This window comes from Vanessa atalanta, chromosome W (assembly GCF_905147765.1).
Source record: "Vanessa atalanta chromosome W, ilVanAtal1.2, whole genome shotgun sequence".
Taxonomy (NCBI): Eukaryota; Metazoa; Arthropoda; class Insecta; order Lepidoptera; family Nymphalidae; genus Vanessa; species Vanessa atalanta.
In genome coordinates this window covers 6587158-6608622 of record NC_061901.1, presented here as the reverse complement: position 1 = coordinate 6608622, position 21465 = coordinate 6587158, and the positions used below count along the sequence as shown (strand labels likewise).

Sequence of the window (21465 nt, the reverse complement as noted above, 5' to 3'; positions counted from 1 at the left end):
CCACCATGTCATCTACACTTTGAAGTTCAGCAATGCAGTCCCAGTTGATAAGTGCAAGACATGTATCTAATTCATTTGGATTAATAGATTTTATGTCCTTGTAGAATATTTTTTGGCGTAAATTTATCTTTACTAACAGTAACCTCACAAGATATGAATGAGTGACTGCTTAGAGTGCAGATATAATCAACCCAGATCTGACAAACACTTGCATCGGTACAGAACAAATCTAGGAGAGTTTCGTTATGATTTGTGAAATGCGTAGGCTCACTAACGTATTGCGTTAAATTTGAATAGTTTAAAAAGTCAGTAAGTGATTTATGGTTTGTATTATTCTTATCTAAAAAAATTATATTAAAATCTCCAACAATAAAAATAAACAATAAATTGGTCACGCCATGAAAAAGCGGATAATGATTCGTACAACGCATCAAAAAAAGTTTGTACGTTTAACCAAGGTGGCCTATATGCGGTTCCTATTACAATATTCTTACCTTTGCTTTTATAGCATATCCACATCTGCTCAACCGACGGAGAGGGAGGGTGGCTGAGGGTACGAACATTTAGACCTTTCCTGACGTAGAAACCTACCCCGCCACCGCGTATACGCAACTCTGGTGGCCGCGGTATATGACGTAAGCTGTATCCTGGTATACTGGGCGCACGTCCCTCTTCACCGGCTCTCAGCCAAGTCTCATTAAGGCCTAGAATGTCCACATTATGCCTTTCTACAGCGACTATTAGCTCTTCGTGATTAGTTCCAAGGGAACCCGGGTTTAGGAAACCAATTTTTAAATTTAGTGGCCTTATCATTTTATAATAAATATGCTAATAAAATGGAGATGAAGTATCGAAATAATGTAAATAACATTCAATAATAAAAATCGATTTGATGGCGATTTACTCCTAGTGTACAAAACAGTTAATTGTATATTATATTTATATGATGATATATACTGTCTGGTCGCTATGTATTACACTGCTGCAAATATTTTTACTAGAATCCTTATAATTAATATGAAAACAATTAACATAAATATACAACAAAACGATCAGAAAAATTAAAAAATACACCTTTTCAGGTGCTATTATTATAAAATAAACGATAAGTAATTTAAAAATAATGTCCTTACTCGTAAACTGAGATTCTGAGCTCAAACCTGTGCTTTTACAAAAACCTTCGGTATATCATACTGTGATCGTATCCTCTGAGCTGCAGTTTCTTTATTCCGTCGTGCATAGATACGGCCCTCTCGAGTCCATATATAACGCTATCCATTGCGGCGGCCCTCCTCTCGTGCATTATAAAAAAGGGCACGATTTGTTCTAGTGAGGCGCTCGTTAATGTAAAACCGTTTAGGTTCGTTATCTATATCTACATCTAAGCCCGATGTATCGGCCCCGCGACGCACGCGCGCCGCGCGCAGTAGTTGATCGCGAATCGTGCGGCGCGCTAGTCGCACTACTATAGTGCGTGGTCGTAATCGTTCGCTGCTGTCTTTGTAAGCTGGTCGCGGGCCTGCACGTTCAACCAAAACAATGTCGCGCTCCTCCAAAGTAACGCCAATCTTACACGCAATGAGGCCTACTACGTGTTGCAAATTCTCCCCATTTCGTTCTGCAATGCCCGAGATCTCAATGTCATTCAATAGACATGACTGCTCGCGCTCATTGAGTTCCGCTTTCAAGCTGGCAATATCTTCTAGCAAGTGACTCTCAGGCGCGGACGCTGTTTTATTCTCAAGTTGAGACAGTCGCGCTTCTACATTGTCGACTCGCTTGCCTACCTCGGACAACGCACCTTTCAACGATGCAAGCTCCTGACGAAACGAGGATACTTCCCGCGTCACATCTACTAGTTCGACCCGGAGGAGTTTAATTTGTTCTAAGAGTGAACTGACAACATCTGTATCCTCGACAGCTGGCAATGACGACGAGTATTCGGTGTCATTCGCCGCTTGCGAGGAAGCCAAGTCAGTAGTTAATGCTGGAGAACAAGGCTTCGGCTTGCATCCCTTGCATATCCATTTTGGTATTCTGGCATCGGGACTCGAATTGACGACACAGGCTCGATGGAATTGGCAGGAACAACGTACACATCTCACACTATCTACTAACTAGCAGCTAAAAACTTTCCGCAACTGCTGCATTTATTTGCCATTTTCGATAATAAATTGAGTGTGAATTACCGTATAACAATAAAATAATATAAAATCAGTGGTGCCTTAGTTTTGTGTTATTAATAGTTATAATATTAAGAACAAATTTATATGTGATTCTTAGCGAGGTATATTTTACACTTTTAAGTATGAGATAATTTCTTAAAAATATGTCGTCCACTTTTAGTAATGTTATGCTGGTTGAGCAGCAATGATTTAAAGAAATATATTATAATAAATTGTCCGTAGTTTTATTTCTTCACCGTACGTATTATATGTACATATGTGGGTATATAAAGCAGCTAATTTTGCTGACTAATTCTTGAAGTTGTTTTATTGGTATTTTAATACACTTAAAACTCAAAATAACACTTCCACAGAACAATTTTGTAAAATTATAGACTTTAATACTATAACTAGTAAACTTTAGGCAAATGTAAAACTTTTTAAAAAGTATTCGTAATTGAGTTGAACTACTTGCAACCGCTGCCAGTGTTGCAATCATTTGCATTGTTAATCAGTTGCATTTGCGTTGTTAGCGCGTCGATGGTGGTCCGCTTGATGATAAATTTAGAAGTGCTCCCTGTAATGAGCAAGGCTATTCCAGGAGACACAGTCAAGCGACCTGAGCCCTCCGGGCAACAGAATCCAATGCCCACCCTCTCAGTATGTTTACGATAAACTCCAAAACTTATCTCGATGAGCCGAGATGGCCCAGTGGCTAGAACGCGTGCATCTTAACCGATGATTTCGGGTTCAAACCCAGGCAGGCACCACTGAAATTTAATGTGCTTAATTTGTGTTTATAATTCATCTCGTGCTCGACGGTGAAGGTGTGTTTACAGTATAGTACCTTATTTGGTAAGCGTGAAATAACTAGACGCAGCAGGAACCAAGTCTGTTTAATTGAGTATCTATTACAACACTGAATAATAAAATTATGTGACATAGTATTTATAGTAGGCACAGTACATCCCCCTTTAATTTAAATAATTGTATACACAATACAATTTAAAATTATTTTATGACAAATGAAATTAATAATATTTATCACATTAAAAAATTAGTCAGATATAAGTTTACATTAATAGTTTTTTGTAATTTAATACTTGACTGTAATTAAAATATTGTTTTACAATGCAATAATAAAAATAGAATATAATATATGTATAAAGTAACGTAAAATCTAAACAAAAAATTAAAAAATCACAAAAGTTTTTAAAATACACTCAATAACATTTTACTTAATGTTGTCTTAGATTTTCGCGATTATTACACATTGAAATAAAACTAGTTTTTTTTAACGGATTTAATCGCGTATATTAATTATTTTATTTTAACATCCCGACGTTTCGAGCACTTTGCAGTGTTCGTGGTCACGGGCAGACTAAGGTGACATTTGTCTGTTCGAATTAAAAAGAAATATTATTTACAACTACCGCCAACGATTTCTTAATTGGTATCTTGAGTAGCGTTCCGGTTGCACGCAGAAGGCACTAACTGTATGTTAAGGATCAGCGCGGGACGGGGGAGATGAGCGCCCCACCGCGGTCGACAGACGAGCTAGCTCATTAGCATTACCGGAGTCACCGTGTGTAGTATACATATGTACATCATTTTTGTAAACTCACAGTTGTGCCAATAAACAGTTATACAGTCCATTGTTGTTCATCATTTGGCCCAAGCAGAAACATATTTTTGGTCCAAAACGAGCCGGATGGGATCTGGAACGAGCCAACTTTGAGTTCTGGACACTGGGTGCGTTCTGGATGGAAGCAAGCATTGACCAGTACGGCGAGCAGCCCAGCAGGAGCGAGAATCTGTGAGGACGTTCCAACTTTTGTATTCCTTTAATCCCTAACATTCCTAGATTTTATCCATTATCCAAGTTTGCATTATAAATCAAACATTAGTAATTTCAATAGTTAAAATTAAGTCATTTCATTTATTAATATTCAGTCAGAAACTCGCATAGATCGATTTAAATTAACTAAATATAATTTACTACTTATAAAAAAAAAATATTTTATACACAACGTAATATTATTTACTTATTTAATCTTCCCATATTGATGCGTATTAAGTGCAGTTGAGACGATCCAAGCGATAAGGATCTTTTGTTCTATCGCCACCGAGCGGCGTTGTTTTTCTATATGAAGTTCATTAGAGTAATATTGTAAACAACTAGTGTTTATTGTCATACATTTAAAGTCCATTTTAGATAGTCATTTTCTCTTCATAACTTACATTACTTATTTATTCTTTGTAGAAGTACAAGATCGTAATTGTTGTAACTTATTAATTCAAAACTTATAGTTAAAATAAATTTAACAACCGCCTGCCATAATAGCCTTCATAATGTCCGAAAATATTAAAGATCTTATAAAGAAACGCGGCTCAGTTAAAGGCCGGCTAACAATGTTTATTAATTACGTAAATTCTTTGCCAGAATTATTATCAGCCGTGCAAGTTACTGAGCTAGAACTTAGAATAAAAAAAACGGAACAGCTTTTAAATCAATTTGATTTAATCCAGAGTAATATTGAATATTTAATTGACACCGATGATGATGTTCAACAGTTCAGTGAGAGGCAGGAAATTGAAGATCAGTTTTACATGATATTAGCCAAAGCAAAGCAAATACGTAATCGCAGCGCACGTAATCTAAATGCCGGGGATGATGATAACGATGATATTTGTTCGTGTATTTCAGGCAGTTCGCGATCTTCAGAAATGGTGAAACTGACGAAGACAAATAATGTTAAATTGCCAACGATCCAGCTTCCTAAATTCGGCGGTCGGTACGAGGACTGGCTTGAGTTTCGGGATACATTCGTTTCCCTAATACACGAGAACCAAGGAATAGTTGACATACAAAAGTTTCACTATTTGAGGGCTTCCCTGGAGGGAGGCGCTGCGCAGGTAATAAGATCGATTGGGTTTTCATCCTGTAATTACAAAATAGCGTGGGATTTGTTGTGCGATCGTTATAATAATGAAAGGTTACTAATTCAGAACCACGTACAATCTATGTTTGTTATTGAACCCTTGAAGCGTGAATCAGCGTTAGGTATACGCTCAATTATTGATATATTTTCAAAAAATCTAAGATCCTTACATACATTAGGTGAAAGTACAATGCATTGGGATACATTAATTATTTATTTAATGAATTCCAAATTAGATCCTAAAACGTCTCGAGATTGGGAAGAGCGTAAATCTACTTTAAATAAAATAACATTAAATGATTTTATGAGTTTTTTAAAAAATAAAGCTGACCTTCTTGAAACAATACATATAAACAACAACATAAACAAATACAAAAATAGGAATGATCAAATTAAGGGATTATTAAACACAAATATATACATACCAAAATGTCCTCTATGTAAAAACACACATAAGATATACAACTGTGAGACTTTTTTAAATCAATCTATCAGTGATAGGATCGAATCTGCCCGTAAGCTTAAGTTATGTAATAATTGTTTACGGCCAGGTCATCGTGTTCATAAATGCAAATCGGGCTCTTGTACTAAATGCTCACTAAAACACAATACACTATTACACAAAGAAATAGGTTCCTCACAACATGTTGAGCCGCCAGTCGACAAAGCCACCGCGCTCTCAGTCCAAATGACAGAGCCAGTATTGCTTTCGACTGCAGTGGTTTACATTCTAGGTAGCGATAATCAACGTCACGATGCAAGAGCTGTTCTCGACTCAGGGAGCCAAGCATCCTTCATGACTCAAAGATTACTACATAAGTTGAACCTACATTGTCAAAAAACACAAATATCAGTAACAGGAATAAATAGTACCATTACGCAAGTAAATAAGCGATGCGACACAATCATATTTTCAAAGGTTTCGTCATTTCAAAGTAACATATCATTATTTGTTTTACCAAATATTACCAATTTATGTAACAACAGAGTAATCATTAAGGATTTACGCATTTCATCACAATACACATTGGCTGATCCACATTATTATAATCCTATTGACATAGATCTATTATTGGGAGCAGACATATTCTGGAATTTAATATTGTCAAATCAAATTCGTTTAGGTAAGAACTGTCCCGTATTGCAAGAAACCCAATTAGGTTACATCATTTCTGGTCCCACTAGTGGACTTAAACATAATATTTACAAAGAAAATACTGGTCTAATTACATGTAACTTTATAAAAAATGATTGTACAGATATTCAAGAACAATTAGCAAAATTTTGGTCACTTGAGGAAACACCCTATGCTTTTAAGCCTGCATATTCAATGGAAGAGAAGTTATGTGAAAAACATTTCGTAGACAACTTCACAAGAATGCCTGATGGTAGATTTTCGGTAGCTATTCCACTTAAAAAACCAGAAACTCTATTAGGAGATTCATATACTCGAGCCTTACATTGTTTTTTATCATTAGAACGTAGATTACAGAAACAACCAAAATTAAAAGAATTATATATAGATTTCATGACTGAGTACGAGCAATTAGGTCATATGTCAGTTGTTCCAAATTACCCTGTTTTAGATACAAATAATTTATATTTTCTACCACACCACGGAGTGTTACGCGAAAACAGCGCGACAACAAAATTGAGAGCTGTATTCAATGCAAGTGCGCCATCAACAACAGGTGTATCGTTGAATGATCTTCAGATGGTTGGTCCCACTATATAAAACGATTTATTCTCTATTCTTATTAGGTTTCGGCATTACTCTTACGTCATGACTGCGGACATTGAAAAAATGTACCGTCAAGTACTAATTCATCAAAATCAGAGACATTTACAAAATATAATTTGGAGAGATGACCCTAGTAAAGAACTTAGCATATTTCAACTCAATACCGTTACTTATGGGACTGCATCTGCGCCATTTCTTGCCGTTAGATGCTTAAAACAACTTGCACTTGAATGTGAGGATAATCTTATTTCCGAGATAATTAATAATGACTTTTATGTAGATGACCTAGTTACAGGTACCCAGTCAATAGATAATTTAATTAAGATCAGGGATAGCATATGTGAAGTTTTATCAAAAGGTTGTTTCAATTTACGCAAAATTAAATCAAATATACCAGATCTACGCGATATAAGCTCAAATTCAAATACGCATGTTAATTTAGGCCGACAAAATTCTAATAATACGCTAGGGCTAGGTTGGATATCATCCTCAGATAAATTGTGTTTTTCTCATAATATTTTATCAGGAAGTCAGGTCACGAAGCGATCAGTTTTGTCCACAATTGGACAAATATTTGATCCTCTCGGACTTCTTACAGTTTTTGTCATCAAGGCTAAAATACTTCTCCAAAATCTTTGGCTTTTGAAGATATCTTGGGATGAGCCTTTGCCGTTAGATGTTGCACAAAAATGGAATAAATTTAAATCAGATCTCCATTTCTTAAACGACTTACATTTACCTCGTTGCGTTGTTTGTCCTGATTTGGCGCTTATTGAATTACATACATTTTGTGATGCATCGCAGGAAGCTTACGGAGCATGTACATTCGTAAGAAGTATTTCAGTCGATGGCAAGATCATGACACGGTTACTATGCGCAAAAAGTAAAGTCGCACCGTTAAAACCAACTACAATTCCTCGCCTGGAATTATGTGGCGCGATTGTAGCAGCACGTTTAACACAAAAAGTATTAGAAGCATTTAGGTTACCTGTGCAAAGATGCATTCTTTGGAGTGATTCATCTGTCGTTCTAGGTTGGCTGAAAATACCTCCATCTAAATTAAAGTTATTTGTTAAGAATCGTGTTGCTGAAATACAAGAACTTACTTACACTTTTGAATGGCGTTATGTTCCAACTTATGACAACCCTGCTGACCTGCTAACAAGGGGTATAAACTTGGCATCAATAAATACCTTGGATTTGTGGTGGTCAGGTCCAACATTTTTGCACGAGTTGGAATGTAAATGGCCTAAAAATAACATAAATTACAAAGATGACTTACCTGAAATTGTAGCTCATGTTGCATCAACAATTGCAATCAAGAATAATCAGCTTATTGATTTTCACAGATTTTCAACATTAACTAAAATTAAACGTACAATGGCTTTTGCATTAAGATTTGTTTACAATTGTAAAATTCATGATTGCAACCAGAAATTATCTGGACCATTGAATACACAAGAATTAGATAACGCATTTAATTTACTATTAAAACAATCACAAATTGGATCGTTTCCCGAATACAAACTTTTGTACAATAAACAAGCTTTACCTAATAAAAATAATCTTATTTCCCTGTCACCGTTTCTTGATGAAACAGGTCTACTAAGGGTAGGTGGCAGATTAAAAAATTCAAAATTTGACTATAATAAAAGACATCCAGTATTAATTTCATGCAAACATCCTTTGACAAAACTAATTTTTACTTTTGAACATTTAAGATTGTTTCACGCAGCACCACAACTTCTTTTATCATCTTTAAGGCAACAATTTTGGCCTATAGGTGGTCGCAATATGGCTAAACAGATCGCACACAAATGCTACAAGTGTTTCAGAATGAAAGCTCAAACGATTAACCCTATCATGGGTCAGTTGCCGGAGCAGCGACTCGACCCAGGTTACCCGTTTCAAACAACAGGCGTAGATTACTGCGGTCCTTTACAAGCTGCCGATAGGAAAGGACGTGGATCTAAAACTATCAAGGTGTATATTGCTGTCTTTGTCTGTTTCACTACAAAGGCATTACATTTAGAATTGGTTACTGATTTAACAAAGGAAACGTATATTGCTGCGTTACGTAGGTTCATTGCTCGGCGATCCAAGCCCTCCATTATATTTTCTGATAATGGTACACAATTTGTTGGGGCTAAAAATGAAATTCAGAATTTCTTAAAACAAGAATCTCTAAATTTAGCTCAGTATATGGCAAACGAAGGCATAGACTTTAAGTTCATACCCGCCTATACTCCTCATTTTGGAGGCATATGGGAGGCGGGCGTTAAATCTGTTAAATACCATCTATTGAGAGTATTAGGAAACGCTCGTTTAACATTTGAAGAATTATATACAGTTTTAGTTCAAATAGAATCAATATTGAATTCTCGTCCTCTATCACCAATTTCCTCAGATCCTAACGACCTTACTCCTCTCACTCCTGGTCATTTTCTAGTTGGACGTCCTTTAACAGCGCTGCCTACATCTAGCCTAATCAACGTAAATCCCAATAGACTACAACGTTGGGAACTAGTAGAACAGCTACGTCAGAATTTTTGGATACGCTGGCAGAAGGAGTACGTGTCTGAACTTCAACAAAGGACCAAGTGGAAGACTTCTAAGGGCGATCTGAAGGAAGGGACAATGGTCGTGATCAAGGATGATGCACTGCCTCCGTTGAAGTGGAGCCTTGGACGAGTTCGTCGAGTGTTCCCAGGTCCTGACGGAGTTAATCGTGTTGCAGACATAGAAACCACTAAAGGCCTGACAAGACGAGCATTCAATAAAATTTGTCCACTACCAATCAATGAGGCTGTTGAAACCCAAGATTTCAACGTCGGGGGGCATGTTAAGGATCAGCGCGGGACGGGGGAGATGAGCGCCCCACCGCGGTCGACAGACGAGCTAGCTCATTAGCATTACCGGAGTCACCGTGTGTAGTATACATATGTACATCATTTTTGTAAACTCACAGTTGTGCCAATAAACAGTTATACAGTCCATTGTTGTTCATCATTTGGCCCAAGCAGAAACACTGTATCTTTAGGTCTTGCAGTCTGTTGGATTTGGGATTTTAAATTTTTAATAAGTGGATCCCAAGTGTTAGAAAGTCTCCAACCATTTTCTCTATTGAAGTTCGGATGTTTTTGAATTTCAATAGCCTCGCGTATCATTCTAGGAATGAATCTGTGTTCTCTAGCGAGGATCTGTGGTTTATCAAATCGAATAAAATGGTTGGGTTTATCCAGAGCATGTTCACAGACTGCAGACTTTGAAGAACGCCTATTTTTGACATCTCCTATATGTTCCTTGACCCTAGTACCGATGCTTCTCTTTGTTTGACCTATGTAAGATAAACCACACTCACATTCGAGTTTATATACTCCCGCAGTTTGTAAAGGGATATTACTCTTGATAGGTCTCAAGAACTGGCTCACTTTCTTATGAGGCTTGTAAATGGTTTTAATCGAAGCTCGCTTCAAGATATTGCCAATCCTGTCTGTAACTCCCTTCACATATGGTAGAAATGCAGGTTGTCGCTCAACTGTGGGTGGCTTAATACGGCTTCTGCGATGCTGGCGAGGCACGGGCAGCTTGTTCTGGTGGAGTGCAAGCTTGACCTGAAGTAGCTCGTCCTCTAGGTGTTCAGCATCGCAGAGATGGTGGGCTCTCTGAAACAAAGATTTGCCAACGGTAGCTAACTGACTAGGGTGGTGGTGCGAGTCACCATTGAGGTATTTATTGGTGTGTGTGGGTTTCCTATAAACTGTGTGACTTAATGTATTGTCAGGATTCCTGATAATAAGGATGTCAAGAAAAGCTAAAGAATTATTTGCCTCTAATTCCATAGTAAATTGAATGTTTTTATTTATAGAATTGAGATGTACTAAAAATGCAGATGTCAGATCACTAGGTAGTATTGTGAAAGTGTCATCTACGTACCGTTTATAAAACCTAGGTGTTATTGGTCCGGAGTGAAGAGCCCTCTCCTCTAGGTCTTCCATGAATAAATCAGCGACCACGGGGGATACTGGGGAACCCATGGCTACTCCGTCAACTTGTACATAGAATTCATCATTCCACAATAAATAACCAGATGTGAGGCAGTGATGTAACAGCTCTGCATATTCAATAGGCATGTTGTGTGTCTGTAGCTTCCTCTTGACAATTTCGATGCAGTCTTGTATGGGTAAGGAGGTATACAATGACTGGACATCAAAACTAACCATTGTCTCGTTGTTGGTTAATTTAAGGTCTTTGATTTCACCAACAAACTGGTAAGAATCCTTGACATACGCCGCAGTGTGTCCTCGGAGGGGTGATAATATCCTTGCTATGTGTTGAGCCAATCTATATGTTGGTGTATCGATTTGGCTTACAATAGGACGCAGCGGAGCACCAGTTTTATGGATCTTAGGTAACCCATACAGTTTTGGTGGCTTTGCACATGTAGGCACGAGTGATTTTTTGTCCAGATTTAATTTTTCTTGATGTTTAGATATTAACGCGGATGTCTTTTTAAGAATATTATTAGTAGGGTCTTTAGTTACTTTTTTATAAGTTTTTACATCCAAAAAATCGCGGAAATTTTCTGGTTATAATCACACGTATCCATCACAACGGTCGCGTTTCCCTTATCTGCTCGGAGGACTGTAATGTCTTTATTATTGCGTAAGTTCTTCAGTGCTATAGATTCATCACGAGTAAGGTTTCTTTTCGGAGGCCGGCTTCGACGTAAAACACTCGAAATGTCCTGTCGAATAGCTTCCGAGTCTTCCTTTGTGATGTTATTTTTGAAAAGACACTCCTCCACATTGCAAATAATGTCTTCAAACGGTATTGTGGATGGAGCCGGTGCAAAGTTTAATCCTTTATTTAATACCGCAATAGTCGATTCATTTTTTTTTTTTTTTTAATTTTGGCTTTTATTTATGCCAAGAGGGCACAGGTTATTTCGCCAATGTCACGTGCGATGGAGAAGACACGATGGAGATTGATCGGTGCGGTCGAGATTACAGGCTTAATTTAATTTGAAGGCATAATAGAAGTTGACTCTCTGTTAGCCCATAACCTAAAACAACACAATAATAAATAATTAGATAAACATAAATTATTATTAAGATAACATATATGAACAAACACAAAAATATTTACAACTTAGTCAAGTTTACGAAGAGGCAAATTGATTTTTTTTAAAAAAAATAAAAAAAAATATATATTTAAAATAATTGAGGATTGAATTAAACACGTCTGAACAGATTTGGATGCTCAGTTTAATTGAATATTGAAATACATGTTTCCCACTGTCTTAACTAAAATCTTACATTCCAGGAATCCATTTACATTGTTATGTTTCCCAGTACAACGACCACCCAACGCTAGAATGCAACAATGCAATTTTTAGGTTTTTACTGTGAATATTCTTCGTGGTACTGGTTGCATAACTTCTCCCTCCCCAAGCGCGAAATTATCCGAATTAGGATTTACAGGATTCGGATTATTTCGCAAGAAAGTGAACAATTTTAATTTATACTTAAAAATAATATATCCTAAAACACATATGGGTAGAATTGTATACAGTAACACCGTGGCCAAACTTAGGCTATTAATTTTCACTACACTATTTTCGCTTTCCACACTTTCACTTTCGAGATTCTGAACTTTTAACATGTAAGATAACTGTTTTAAGTCATCGAAGTTAATCTCCTTCATATCTAGCGTTTTATTCCAATTTACAGTTGAAGATTTCAGTATGGGAAGATCAGCAATCGGTATTAACGTCGTAACGATGTTCCCGTAGAATCGACGATAATAGAGTCGGATATTTTCTAGGAATACTATACAATTTTCGTCAATGTGTAATATAAGAGAGCCATGTAGAGATTTGTGGGTTACATTATCACCGCAGATTTCCTTTAGAATAATTGTATCCCTTATGTAAATTATCCAATCATTGTCCTTGATTCGTTGAACCTTAATATTTTCCACATCTACGGAAACAGTATTGCAGTTGGATATGTTAGTTCTAAATTTCATTAATTGCTCTACGCAAGTTTCCTCCGTGTATGGTATGACGTTATCTTCGGTGCATAGGAATTCCTTTTCTCCGATTTCCTCGCAGGACTGCGCGACCGATAGGTATTTCAGCCCTTTCACCATGAGGTATGGGAATTTGGGAATAATTGTGAGAGTTTTATTAATAGTATTATCAAATCTAGGTAATGAATAAAGCTTAAAATAGTTATATATATTACCGTCAGTTAATGGAATCTCTAAGATAAATGTAATCTGGTTTCCTTTCATATATGCTTTAACTACAATAACCCTTTCTAATTTAATTAAATTACTCACACCGGCTTCGTACATTAGATTTTCTGTATTACCAATAGTTCTTAAAATAGTTAACAATTCTGTAGAGTTTACTATGGATTGGTGTAGAACAGAAACTTTACTCAATGCTAATGTAGTTTCAATTTCACTTAAGGTTATATATATTGAACGAAAATTAACACTAAATATATTAAATACCATAAGAACATGAATAGAGTAAATAGAATGTACCTCTTTAGTTATTACTTTCTTAACTAAATCTTCTATTGTTCGGAGTTTATCATCTAACATATTAACGTTTGACTGTAATGTTTCTGTGCTACTTATAAAAGAATCTAACATTTTCGAAATTACAGTTATTTTCTTATCGGTTAACAGTTCTTTATCATGCAAATGTGTAATAAGGGAATCATAGTGATTGGCATCATCATGGTCTAAATTACCAGTTATCAATTTAATTATCGATCCTAAGAGATTTAGTAAACCTCTTTTTACTCTCACAGCGGGCAATAGTTGTCCTAGCTTGTCTATCGTTATACTACGTAAATACTCTACTTGTTTCCTTAAGCCTAAAAATTCAATCGAAGACTGATTGCTCTTATCAATTAGATTACTAAACTCTACATATTTTTTCAAGTTGAAATCTAGTGTTAAATATATTCTGCTTAAATCTAATACCTTTATAACTGTCCATTTATCTTCTTGTTTATAAGCTTGTCCTATATTAATCGGAAGCAATCCCGGATTTGGTTCAATCTTTTGAACTTGAAGGCCCTGGTTTTGGACTACCAAGGTCAGTATGGTCAGACTGCACCTGTGGAGGACGTTTAACATTTTTAATAGGCACTTTAGTTTGCCTGTGTCCTACTGTAACAGGGACTATATTACGCTCTGTTTGTCCTCTAACAGTTGCTTTCTGATAGCGAGGCTTATCTTTACTTTTTCTAGTGTTAACGTCTTTTGTAAAAATAACCTGCCCTTCTTTGAAATTAACGTTACTCTCTCCGCCCTTTTTATCCCTTACCTTTTCCTTTTGTTCTAACATTTTACTAGTCAAATATTGATATAGATATTTTTTTCGTTTCGCGTGATCCTTTAATATCTGCTGTGTGTATGCTTTATCAAAATCCGCACTAAATATTTGATTGGAATCCGTGTGGCCGAATACGACTTCAAAAGGTGTTAGACCTGTGGCTGTATGAATAGAATTGTTATATGCCATAATAGAGTACGTCATAACAGATGCTGCATCTGTGCACTTTTGCTCATACCTAGCCAAACGATATATTTCTATAATTGTGGAATGAAATCGCTCTACTATACCCGTCGAATTCGGATTATTAGCAGTAGTGATGTGTAACTGAATTTTATACATAGCGGTCATTTCTTTTATCATTTCGTTATTGAATTCCGAACCAGGGTCACAGCTTATTTTCGTGGGTACTCCATACATAGAAAAATACTTTATTAAGGCTCTAATAACTTCGGGTGTCGATCTATTGCTAACTTCTATGGCTTGTGCGAGTTTACTAAATGCATCAACTATCGTTAAATAATACCTATTTTTTATATTGAATAAATCTATGAAAACTACCTGAAAGGGGGCACTCTGTGTTTGCGTTAATTGAAGTGTAGGTTTAATGGGTTTCCTATCGTATTTCATTTTATTGCATGCTTCACATCCATTCAAAACTGCTGAAATCGTCTCCTGCATCTTATCCCAATAGAAATTTCTCTTTATCCTTAACATTGTTTCTTTTATTCCTCTATGGCAAGTTTTTCCGTCATGATATTTTAAGATTATAGCTTTTTGTTCGTTTTCATCTTCTATATAACTTACACGCTTCGTACATTCATAAAAATTTACCATTCCTTGTTTAAAAAGGCTAATAATGATATTTGAAAATTCGCGCCTATGTTCCTCTTTTTCAAAGTATATAAAGTATTTGGTTTTAGGTTTTATGTATTCTTTAAGGAATTGTTTAATCAAATCTGCATTACCTATAGGTAAGAACACTTCTAAAATTTTTTTGTTTTTCTCGCGATAAATTTCTAACTTGGATTTGATTTTTAAACCATTCTAATACTATTATTTGGTTGGGTTTTGTATCAATAGCCTCTTGAAGTATTGGGATACCATGTGATTCTAAATCATCTGCCGAATGAACTGTTATTGTACTGCTAGTATCTGACCTAACGGGATATTCTTCTATGGAGTCTATCGATATTGTCTTTTCCGAATCCGAAATAGTAACAGTCTCAGACGAGTCACGGTTCCGTTTCTCAGTCGCTAGTCTATCTGTCTTTTTAGTCACATTATTAGGATCTTTACGATATTCTGTCTCAACGTCGCTAACATTAACAGCTAATGATTGATTCTCTTCGTCAGAGTCTAGTGCGTTAACTTTTATGCGAGAGAGCGCGTCCGCATTGGTGTTATACTAACCTTTTTTTTTTTTTTTTTTTTTCTCGCTGGAAAAACGCGTTACGCGCTTCCCCCACGTGATGGAAGGTGGGGGGGTGTGTGGGACTCCCCGAAGCCCTGGACGCCGAGTGCGCCCAGGTACGCCGGGTTTACCCACTAAAAAACCAGCGGTACCCTCTCCGTCTTTCGGCGGGCGCCACGGGATCGCTTGCGCATGCTACCGTGACGCCCTGACGGTCGGCCCGCCTATGCGGGCCTCCTCCAACACCTAGAGGGGGTTCTCGGGGTACTGAGACCCCCCCTAGTCCCTGCGACGCCTATTGAGGCGGGGGGAGAAGGTGCGCGTAGCGCTTCTTCCTCCTCCCCGGTCGTCTTCGGCGGAGCGGGTCTGTAGCGGCATCCTCTTCCCGCTCCCGCTCCGCGGCTTCCTTCTGCGACATCACGTTTTCGCAGAAGGAGCGCATCTCCGACCAACACGTCTCACTACCGAGCATTTCGTTGACGATGCTCGGCAGCGAGAGGTCTCCGCCCATAGTCGCCGCAAGGGTGTGCCTCTGGGGCACGCAGCACACTCACTCAGGGTGTGGTGCGCCGTGTCGACTGGCGCACCACACTCGTGGCAGGAGGGTGACACCTCCCGCCGCGCTATCCCGTGCAGGTACTTACCGAAGCATCCGTGCCCGGTAAGTACCTGCGTCATCCTGAAGGTGAGTGTGCCCTTCTTCCTCTCGACCCAGCGACTCAAGTGGGGCCGGATCGCCTCCACTGTCGCCAGGCCCGCCGTGGGTGACCCCAGATCCTCCTGCCATCGGGCGATCAGGGCTCGCTGGGCTAGAGCCCTGATCCGCCCGACCTCCGCCGACCCTGGACGGTCGCCGCGGTTCCTCGCCTCGACCCGGAACCGGTACACTTCCGCGAGCACCTCCGCCTGGAGCTCCCAGGGCGGATCGCCCGCGAGAAGTGTCGCCGCAGCCCACGACACCGTACGGTACCCTCTGATGCCTCTCACCGCTATGACCCTCTGCGGCTTACGCAGTAGGGCCCGGTTGTCAGCGGTGAGGGCGTCGACCCAGATCGGAGCACCGTACAGCGCCATCGACCTCACTACGCCGGAATATAGACGCCGGCATAGCGATCCCGGCCCCCCCACATTCGGAAGGAGGCGGCCGAGAGCGGCGGCGGCGTTGATGAGCCTCGGGCCGAGATGGACAAAATGCTGCCCGAAGCTCCATCGACCGTCCAGGATGAGGCCCAGATACTTCATCTGGGCCTGCACCTTGATCACCGTCCCCCGGACGGTGATACTCGCCCCTCGTGGGGGTCCTTGCCGTGGACCGTGGAACAGGAGGGCCTCCGTTTTGGATATGGAGACCCTCAAGCCCAGCATTCCCATACGGTCCACGGTGAGAGCCGTTCCGACCTCGGCGAGGCGTGCCGCCTCCCGAAAGTCCCGCCCAGTCGCCGTGGTGTTATACTAACCTAACCTTTTTTTTTTTTTTTTTTTTTTTTTTTTTTCGGTTGGAAAATCCTCAATGGAGACCCTCCGCCCCGGGGGAAGGGCGAAGGGGACTGTCAGACTCTTACTGACTAAAAACCAACCCGTGTCCTCAAAGTACCCGTGCGTCGGAAGGGCGGGTATCGCCGAAGCATTCTTCACTACCCCCCGACGGGTATTGGCTCGCCAGATGGTCAGGCGGGCCCCGTCACTCACTGCGGCTGTCACCCCGGCCGCTGGACTCCACTAAGAGGCGCGCGTGCGGAACACGACGCCGCCGCCTCGAGGCCTGCTGCTGATCGGACGACGAGACGCCCCGAGTCTGCCGTCCGCAGGCCACGCCCTAGGGTGGTCGAAAGTCGGCCGCCCTACGACGCCCATTTCGTCTGCTGCGGGAGGGGAGAGAGGAGGCAGCCTCTCTCTCCCTTTCCGCCGCCTCCTTTGCGAGCATCACGTCCTCGCAGAAAGTGGCGACGGCACTCCACCCTGCCTCGCTCCGTAGCATCGTTGAGACGACAGTCGGAAGCGAGAGGTTTCCCGCAGCACCTACGGCCGCGACGAGGTCACGGCGCTGCTCAGCCCATGCTGGGCACTCCGCCAACGTGTGCAACACCCTATCGTCGCGACAGTCGCCACAATGGTGGCACTGGGACGTCGGCTCCCGGCCTATGCGACACAGGTACTTCCCGAAGCACCCGTGCCCGGTGAGCACCTGCGTCAGCCGGAAGCTGAGGGCGCCGTGGCTCCTGTTGAGCCACTCCTTCAAAACGGGCCTAACCGCCGCTACGGTGGCGGCTTGCCCTGTCGTGGGTTGCGCTAAGCGCGCGTGCCACTCCGCCACTAAGACCTGGCGAAGCTCTGCCCTGCGTGCCTCGATCTGTCGAGGCACCAGGCGCTCACCCCGCTCGACTGCCTCCGCGCGCCACCAATAGAGCGACGCGAGGAGCTTTGCCTCGAGGTCCCAGGGCGGGGAGCCGGCTAGGAGGCTCGCTGCCTCGAAGGAGATCGTACGGTATCCCCTTATCATCCTGACGGCCATCGCGCGCTGCGGTCTTCTCAGCACGGCGACGTTGTTTGCCGTCAGGGCATCCGCCCACACTGGCGCGGCGTATAGCGCCATCGACCGTACGACCCCCGTGTAGAGCCTCCTGCACGAGGAGTTGGGTCCCCCCAGGTTGGGCAGCAAGCGCGAGAGCGCTGAGGCGGCGCCCAACAACCGGGGGGCGAGCCGTGTAAAGTGCGGCCCGAAGTTCCACCGACTGTCGAGGACGAGTCCTAGGTATTTCATCGTCGACTCTACAGCTATGGATACCCCTCCTACGATGATGCTGGAACCGGGAGGCGGTTTCGTCCTCGGCCCGTGAAAACACAGGGCCTCCGACTTGTGCAATGCCACCTCCAAGCCCAGCCGCCGGATCCTATTCACGACGTGCGCGACACCAGCAGTCGCGCGTATGGCCGCCTGCCGGTACGACTTCCCACGCGCTGTGACGAGCGTGTCGTCGGCGTAACAAATGACGCCGACGCCGTGGAGAAACGCACCGCGCAGAGCCCAGTCGTACCCCACGTTCCACAGGAGTGGTCCCAGAACGGAACCCTGCGGAACGCCGCACGACGTCTCTCTCCGACCCCATCCTTCTCGGCCCGGGTACACGACCGCTCGGTCCGACAGGTAAGCCGCGACCACGCGTCGGAGGTAGCGCGGCACTCCATGGTATCGGAGTGCCTCCCTGATGGTACTCCAAGGCAAGGTGTTGAAAGCGTTGGCGATGTCTAGCGACACCGCCAAGACCACCTCACCCCGGGCGACTGCCTCCTCCGCGAGGGCCTTCACGCGCATGATCGCGTCCACCGTCGAGCGCCCCTGGCGGAAACCGAATTGGTTATCTGCCAAATCCGGCCCCACCCTGGTCATGTGCTGAACGAGGCGACTGGCGATGATTCGCTCGAGGATCTTACACACCTCGTCCAGCAACACGATCGGTCTGTACGCAGATGGTGAGTCTGCAGGTCGCCCCTCCTTCTTTATCAAGACCAGCTTTCCGGTCTTCCACCGGCTCGGAAACTGGCCTCGTTCCAGACAGGCGCTCAAGAGCCCTGATAGTCGCGGCCCTAAGTGTCTCATGGCGAGGACCCATGCGCGACCTGGAATGCCGTCGGGGCCTGGGGCGGTGTTCTTGATGCGAGCCGCTGCGACTCTCAGCTCCACCAGGGTCACCTCTGGCACTTCGTCGTCGTCTTCGTCGTCGTCGTCGTCGTCGGGCATGTTCCGAGGCGGAACCATAGCCGGTGGTGTGTGCTCCGGTCTCGATGGAAACAATGCACTCACTACCTCCTCCAGCAGCTGTGGCTGAAGACTCCGGGACAATGGGGGGGCCCACTGGCGCAACTTGCCCCTCACCATCAGGTAGGGGCGTCCCCATGGATCTAGGTCCAGAGTCTCCAGCAGTTCTCCGTTGGCTTGGGCCTTGGCCCGGACGATGGCCAGCTGGAGTGCACTCTTCGCCTCTCGGTAGTGAGCGTATAGCTCCGCCTCTTCACGATCTTGATCGGCCGCCGCTGTAAAGGGGCGGCGGCGTCTTCTTCGTCGTCGACACCTTGTGTACCAGCGTCGCACCCGAACGCAGACGATGCGCAGCTGCGCAATCGACTGCGCCCACCAGTACACTTGGCGCCTGGATGGTAGCGGCCGGACTCGGGGCATGCCAGCGTCGCAGATGTGCGACATGCTCTCCCGGAACCAATCCGCCTCCTCGTCGATGTTGGCAGGCCTGCCTGGAGAATCCAGCCAGGCCTTGACGATTGAGGCCTCCAGGAGAGCCTCCCTGTCCAGCCGTTTTATGGCCCAACGCGGACCGTCTCCGACACCTGCCGAGGCCGGGGCTGGAACCGGCCGAATCGAGGTCTGGGCGGAGACGCTAAACCTGATGTATCGGTGGTCGGATAGCGTCTCGACGTCCTCCAGCACGTTCCAGTCGAGGACGGTGCGCGCGAGAGCGGGGCTAGCGAACGTGAGGTCCACTATTGACCCACCCCGCTGCCGCACGCAAGTCTGCACCGAACCTCGATTCAGGAGGAGCAGGCCCTGCTCGACCGCCCACTCCTCTACTAACTCGCCTCGCGCGTCCGTGGACGGGGAACCCCAAGCCGTAGACTTGGCGTTGAAGTCCCCCAGGACGAGCACGGGACGAGGGCGGCTACGACAGACGACCGTGCCCAACTCCAGGGTGATGCTCTCGAGATCTGCGAGAGAAAGGCTGGGGGCGAAATATACCCCCACGACCACTATATCACCCCAGACTGCCACGACATAGCCCCGCCCTCGGGTGACGGCCTCGAAGGGAAGGATGTCGGCGCCGGATCTCAGAATGAGCGCCACCGAGCGGTTATTGTCGCACACCCAGTCATCCCTGGGTGGCACAAAGTACGGCTCGGCGACGGCAGCCACGTCGATGGACCACTGCGCCATGCTCTGGAGTAAGAGATCCTGAGCCCTGGCGCAGTGGTTTATATTGGCTTGGAGAAGACGACGTAGAGCCATTAAATAGTGTCCATGGCCGTCGCCTCCTCCCCAGTCCTCGGCTGATCTTGTGCCGTCGTAGCCGGTGGGTGAACCGGCTGCGAGGAGCTGGTTGCTTTCTTCTTCTTCTTATTTGTCTTCTTGGTCGCAGTCGGCGGATGAGCCGGCTGTGCTCTGGCAGTAGGTCTCGCGCAGGCCTTCGACCCGATCTGATGGTCGGCTGGCTTGTTCGATGCCGCACAGATGACGCAGTGCGGCGTTTTTGCACAGCAAGTGCCAGCCTTGTGACCGGGTTGACCGCAGCGGAAGCAGATTTGGCTGCGGTCCACCCCAGCGGTGCACCGTGCCCCCGCATGTCCTCCTTCTAGGCAGCGGTAGCACCGGTAGGGCTTCGGCGGCAAGAGCGCGACCTGCGCCGAGACCCATCCGACCAGAAGTCTCCCGTCCTTTAGTTGTTTCGCCGCCGCTACGGGACAACTTACGTGTGCGGTCCCGAGACCGGAGGCTCCCCGACGTATCGTGCCCACCTTGACCTGGTCCGGCGGGCATCCTCCGGTCTTGGAGATGGCGGCGACGACCTCATCCACCGTCACCGAGTCGTCCAGGCCTGAGATGCGCAAAACCACGCATTTGGTAGGCCTGGACACTCGGACGTCGTCCGATCCTAAGGACGCCCTGAGCTTCTCTGCTAGGGCGTCTGCTTTGGGACCACTGGTGGTCCCTGAAATTTCCAGTAGTCGGCCGCCGGTGGCAGTCGTTTTGCACCGGAGGCCCGTTATGCCGAGATCGCTGAGATTGATCTCGGCTTTCGCCTTGGCCAAGATGCCAGCGTACGAGAGACCCCGCTCCTCCG

General features: G+C 43.7%; 2 protein-coding genes across 2 annotated transcripts; both read left to right on the top strand.

Moving 5' to 3' along the window:
* The first annotated feature begins 3671 nt into the window (after window positions 1-3671).
* Window positions 3672-6384, top strand: LOC125075609. Its single transcript, XM_047687317.1, has 3 exons — window positions 3672-3981; window positions 4873-5990; window positions 6367-6384. The coding sequence occupies exons 2-3, from the start codon at window positions 4893-4895 to the stop codon at window positions 6382-6384; spliced, it is 1116 nt and encodes a 371-aa protein (XP_047543273.1). The 5' UTR covers window positions 3672-3981; window positions 4873-4892.
* Window positions 6385-8642: 2258 nt separating this feature from the next.
* LOC125075608 lies at window positions 8643-9758 on the top strand. Its single transcript, XM_047687316.1, has one exon. The coding sequence runs from the start codon at window positions 8643-8645 to the stop codon at window positions 9756-9758; it is 1116 nt and encodes a 371-aa protein (XP_047543272.1).
* The last annotated feature ends 11707 nt before the right edge of the window (window positions 9759-21465 follow it).

Coding starts and splice junctions, on each gene's coding strand:
- LOC125075609 (XM_047687317.1), top strand. CDS start 4,893: ATGGTGAAACTGACGAAGACAAATAATGTTAAATTGCCAACGATCCAG.
- LOC125075608 (XM_047687316.1), top strand. CDS start 8,643: ATGGCTAAACAGATCGCACACAAATGCTACAAGTGTTTCAGAATGAAA.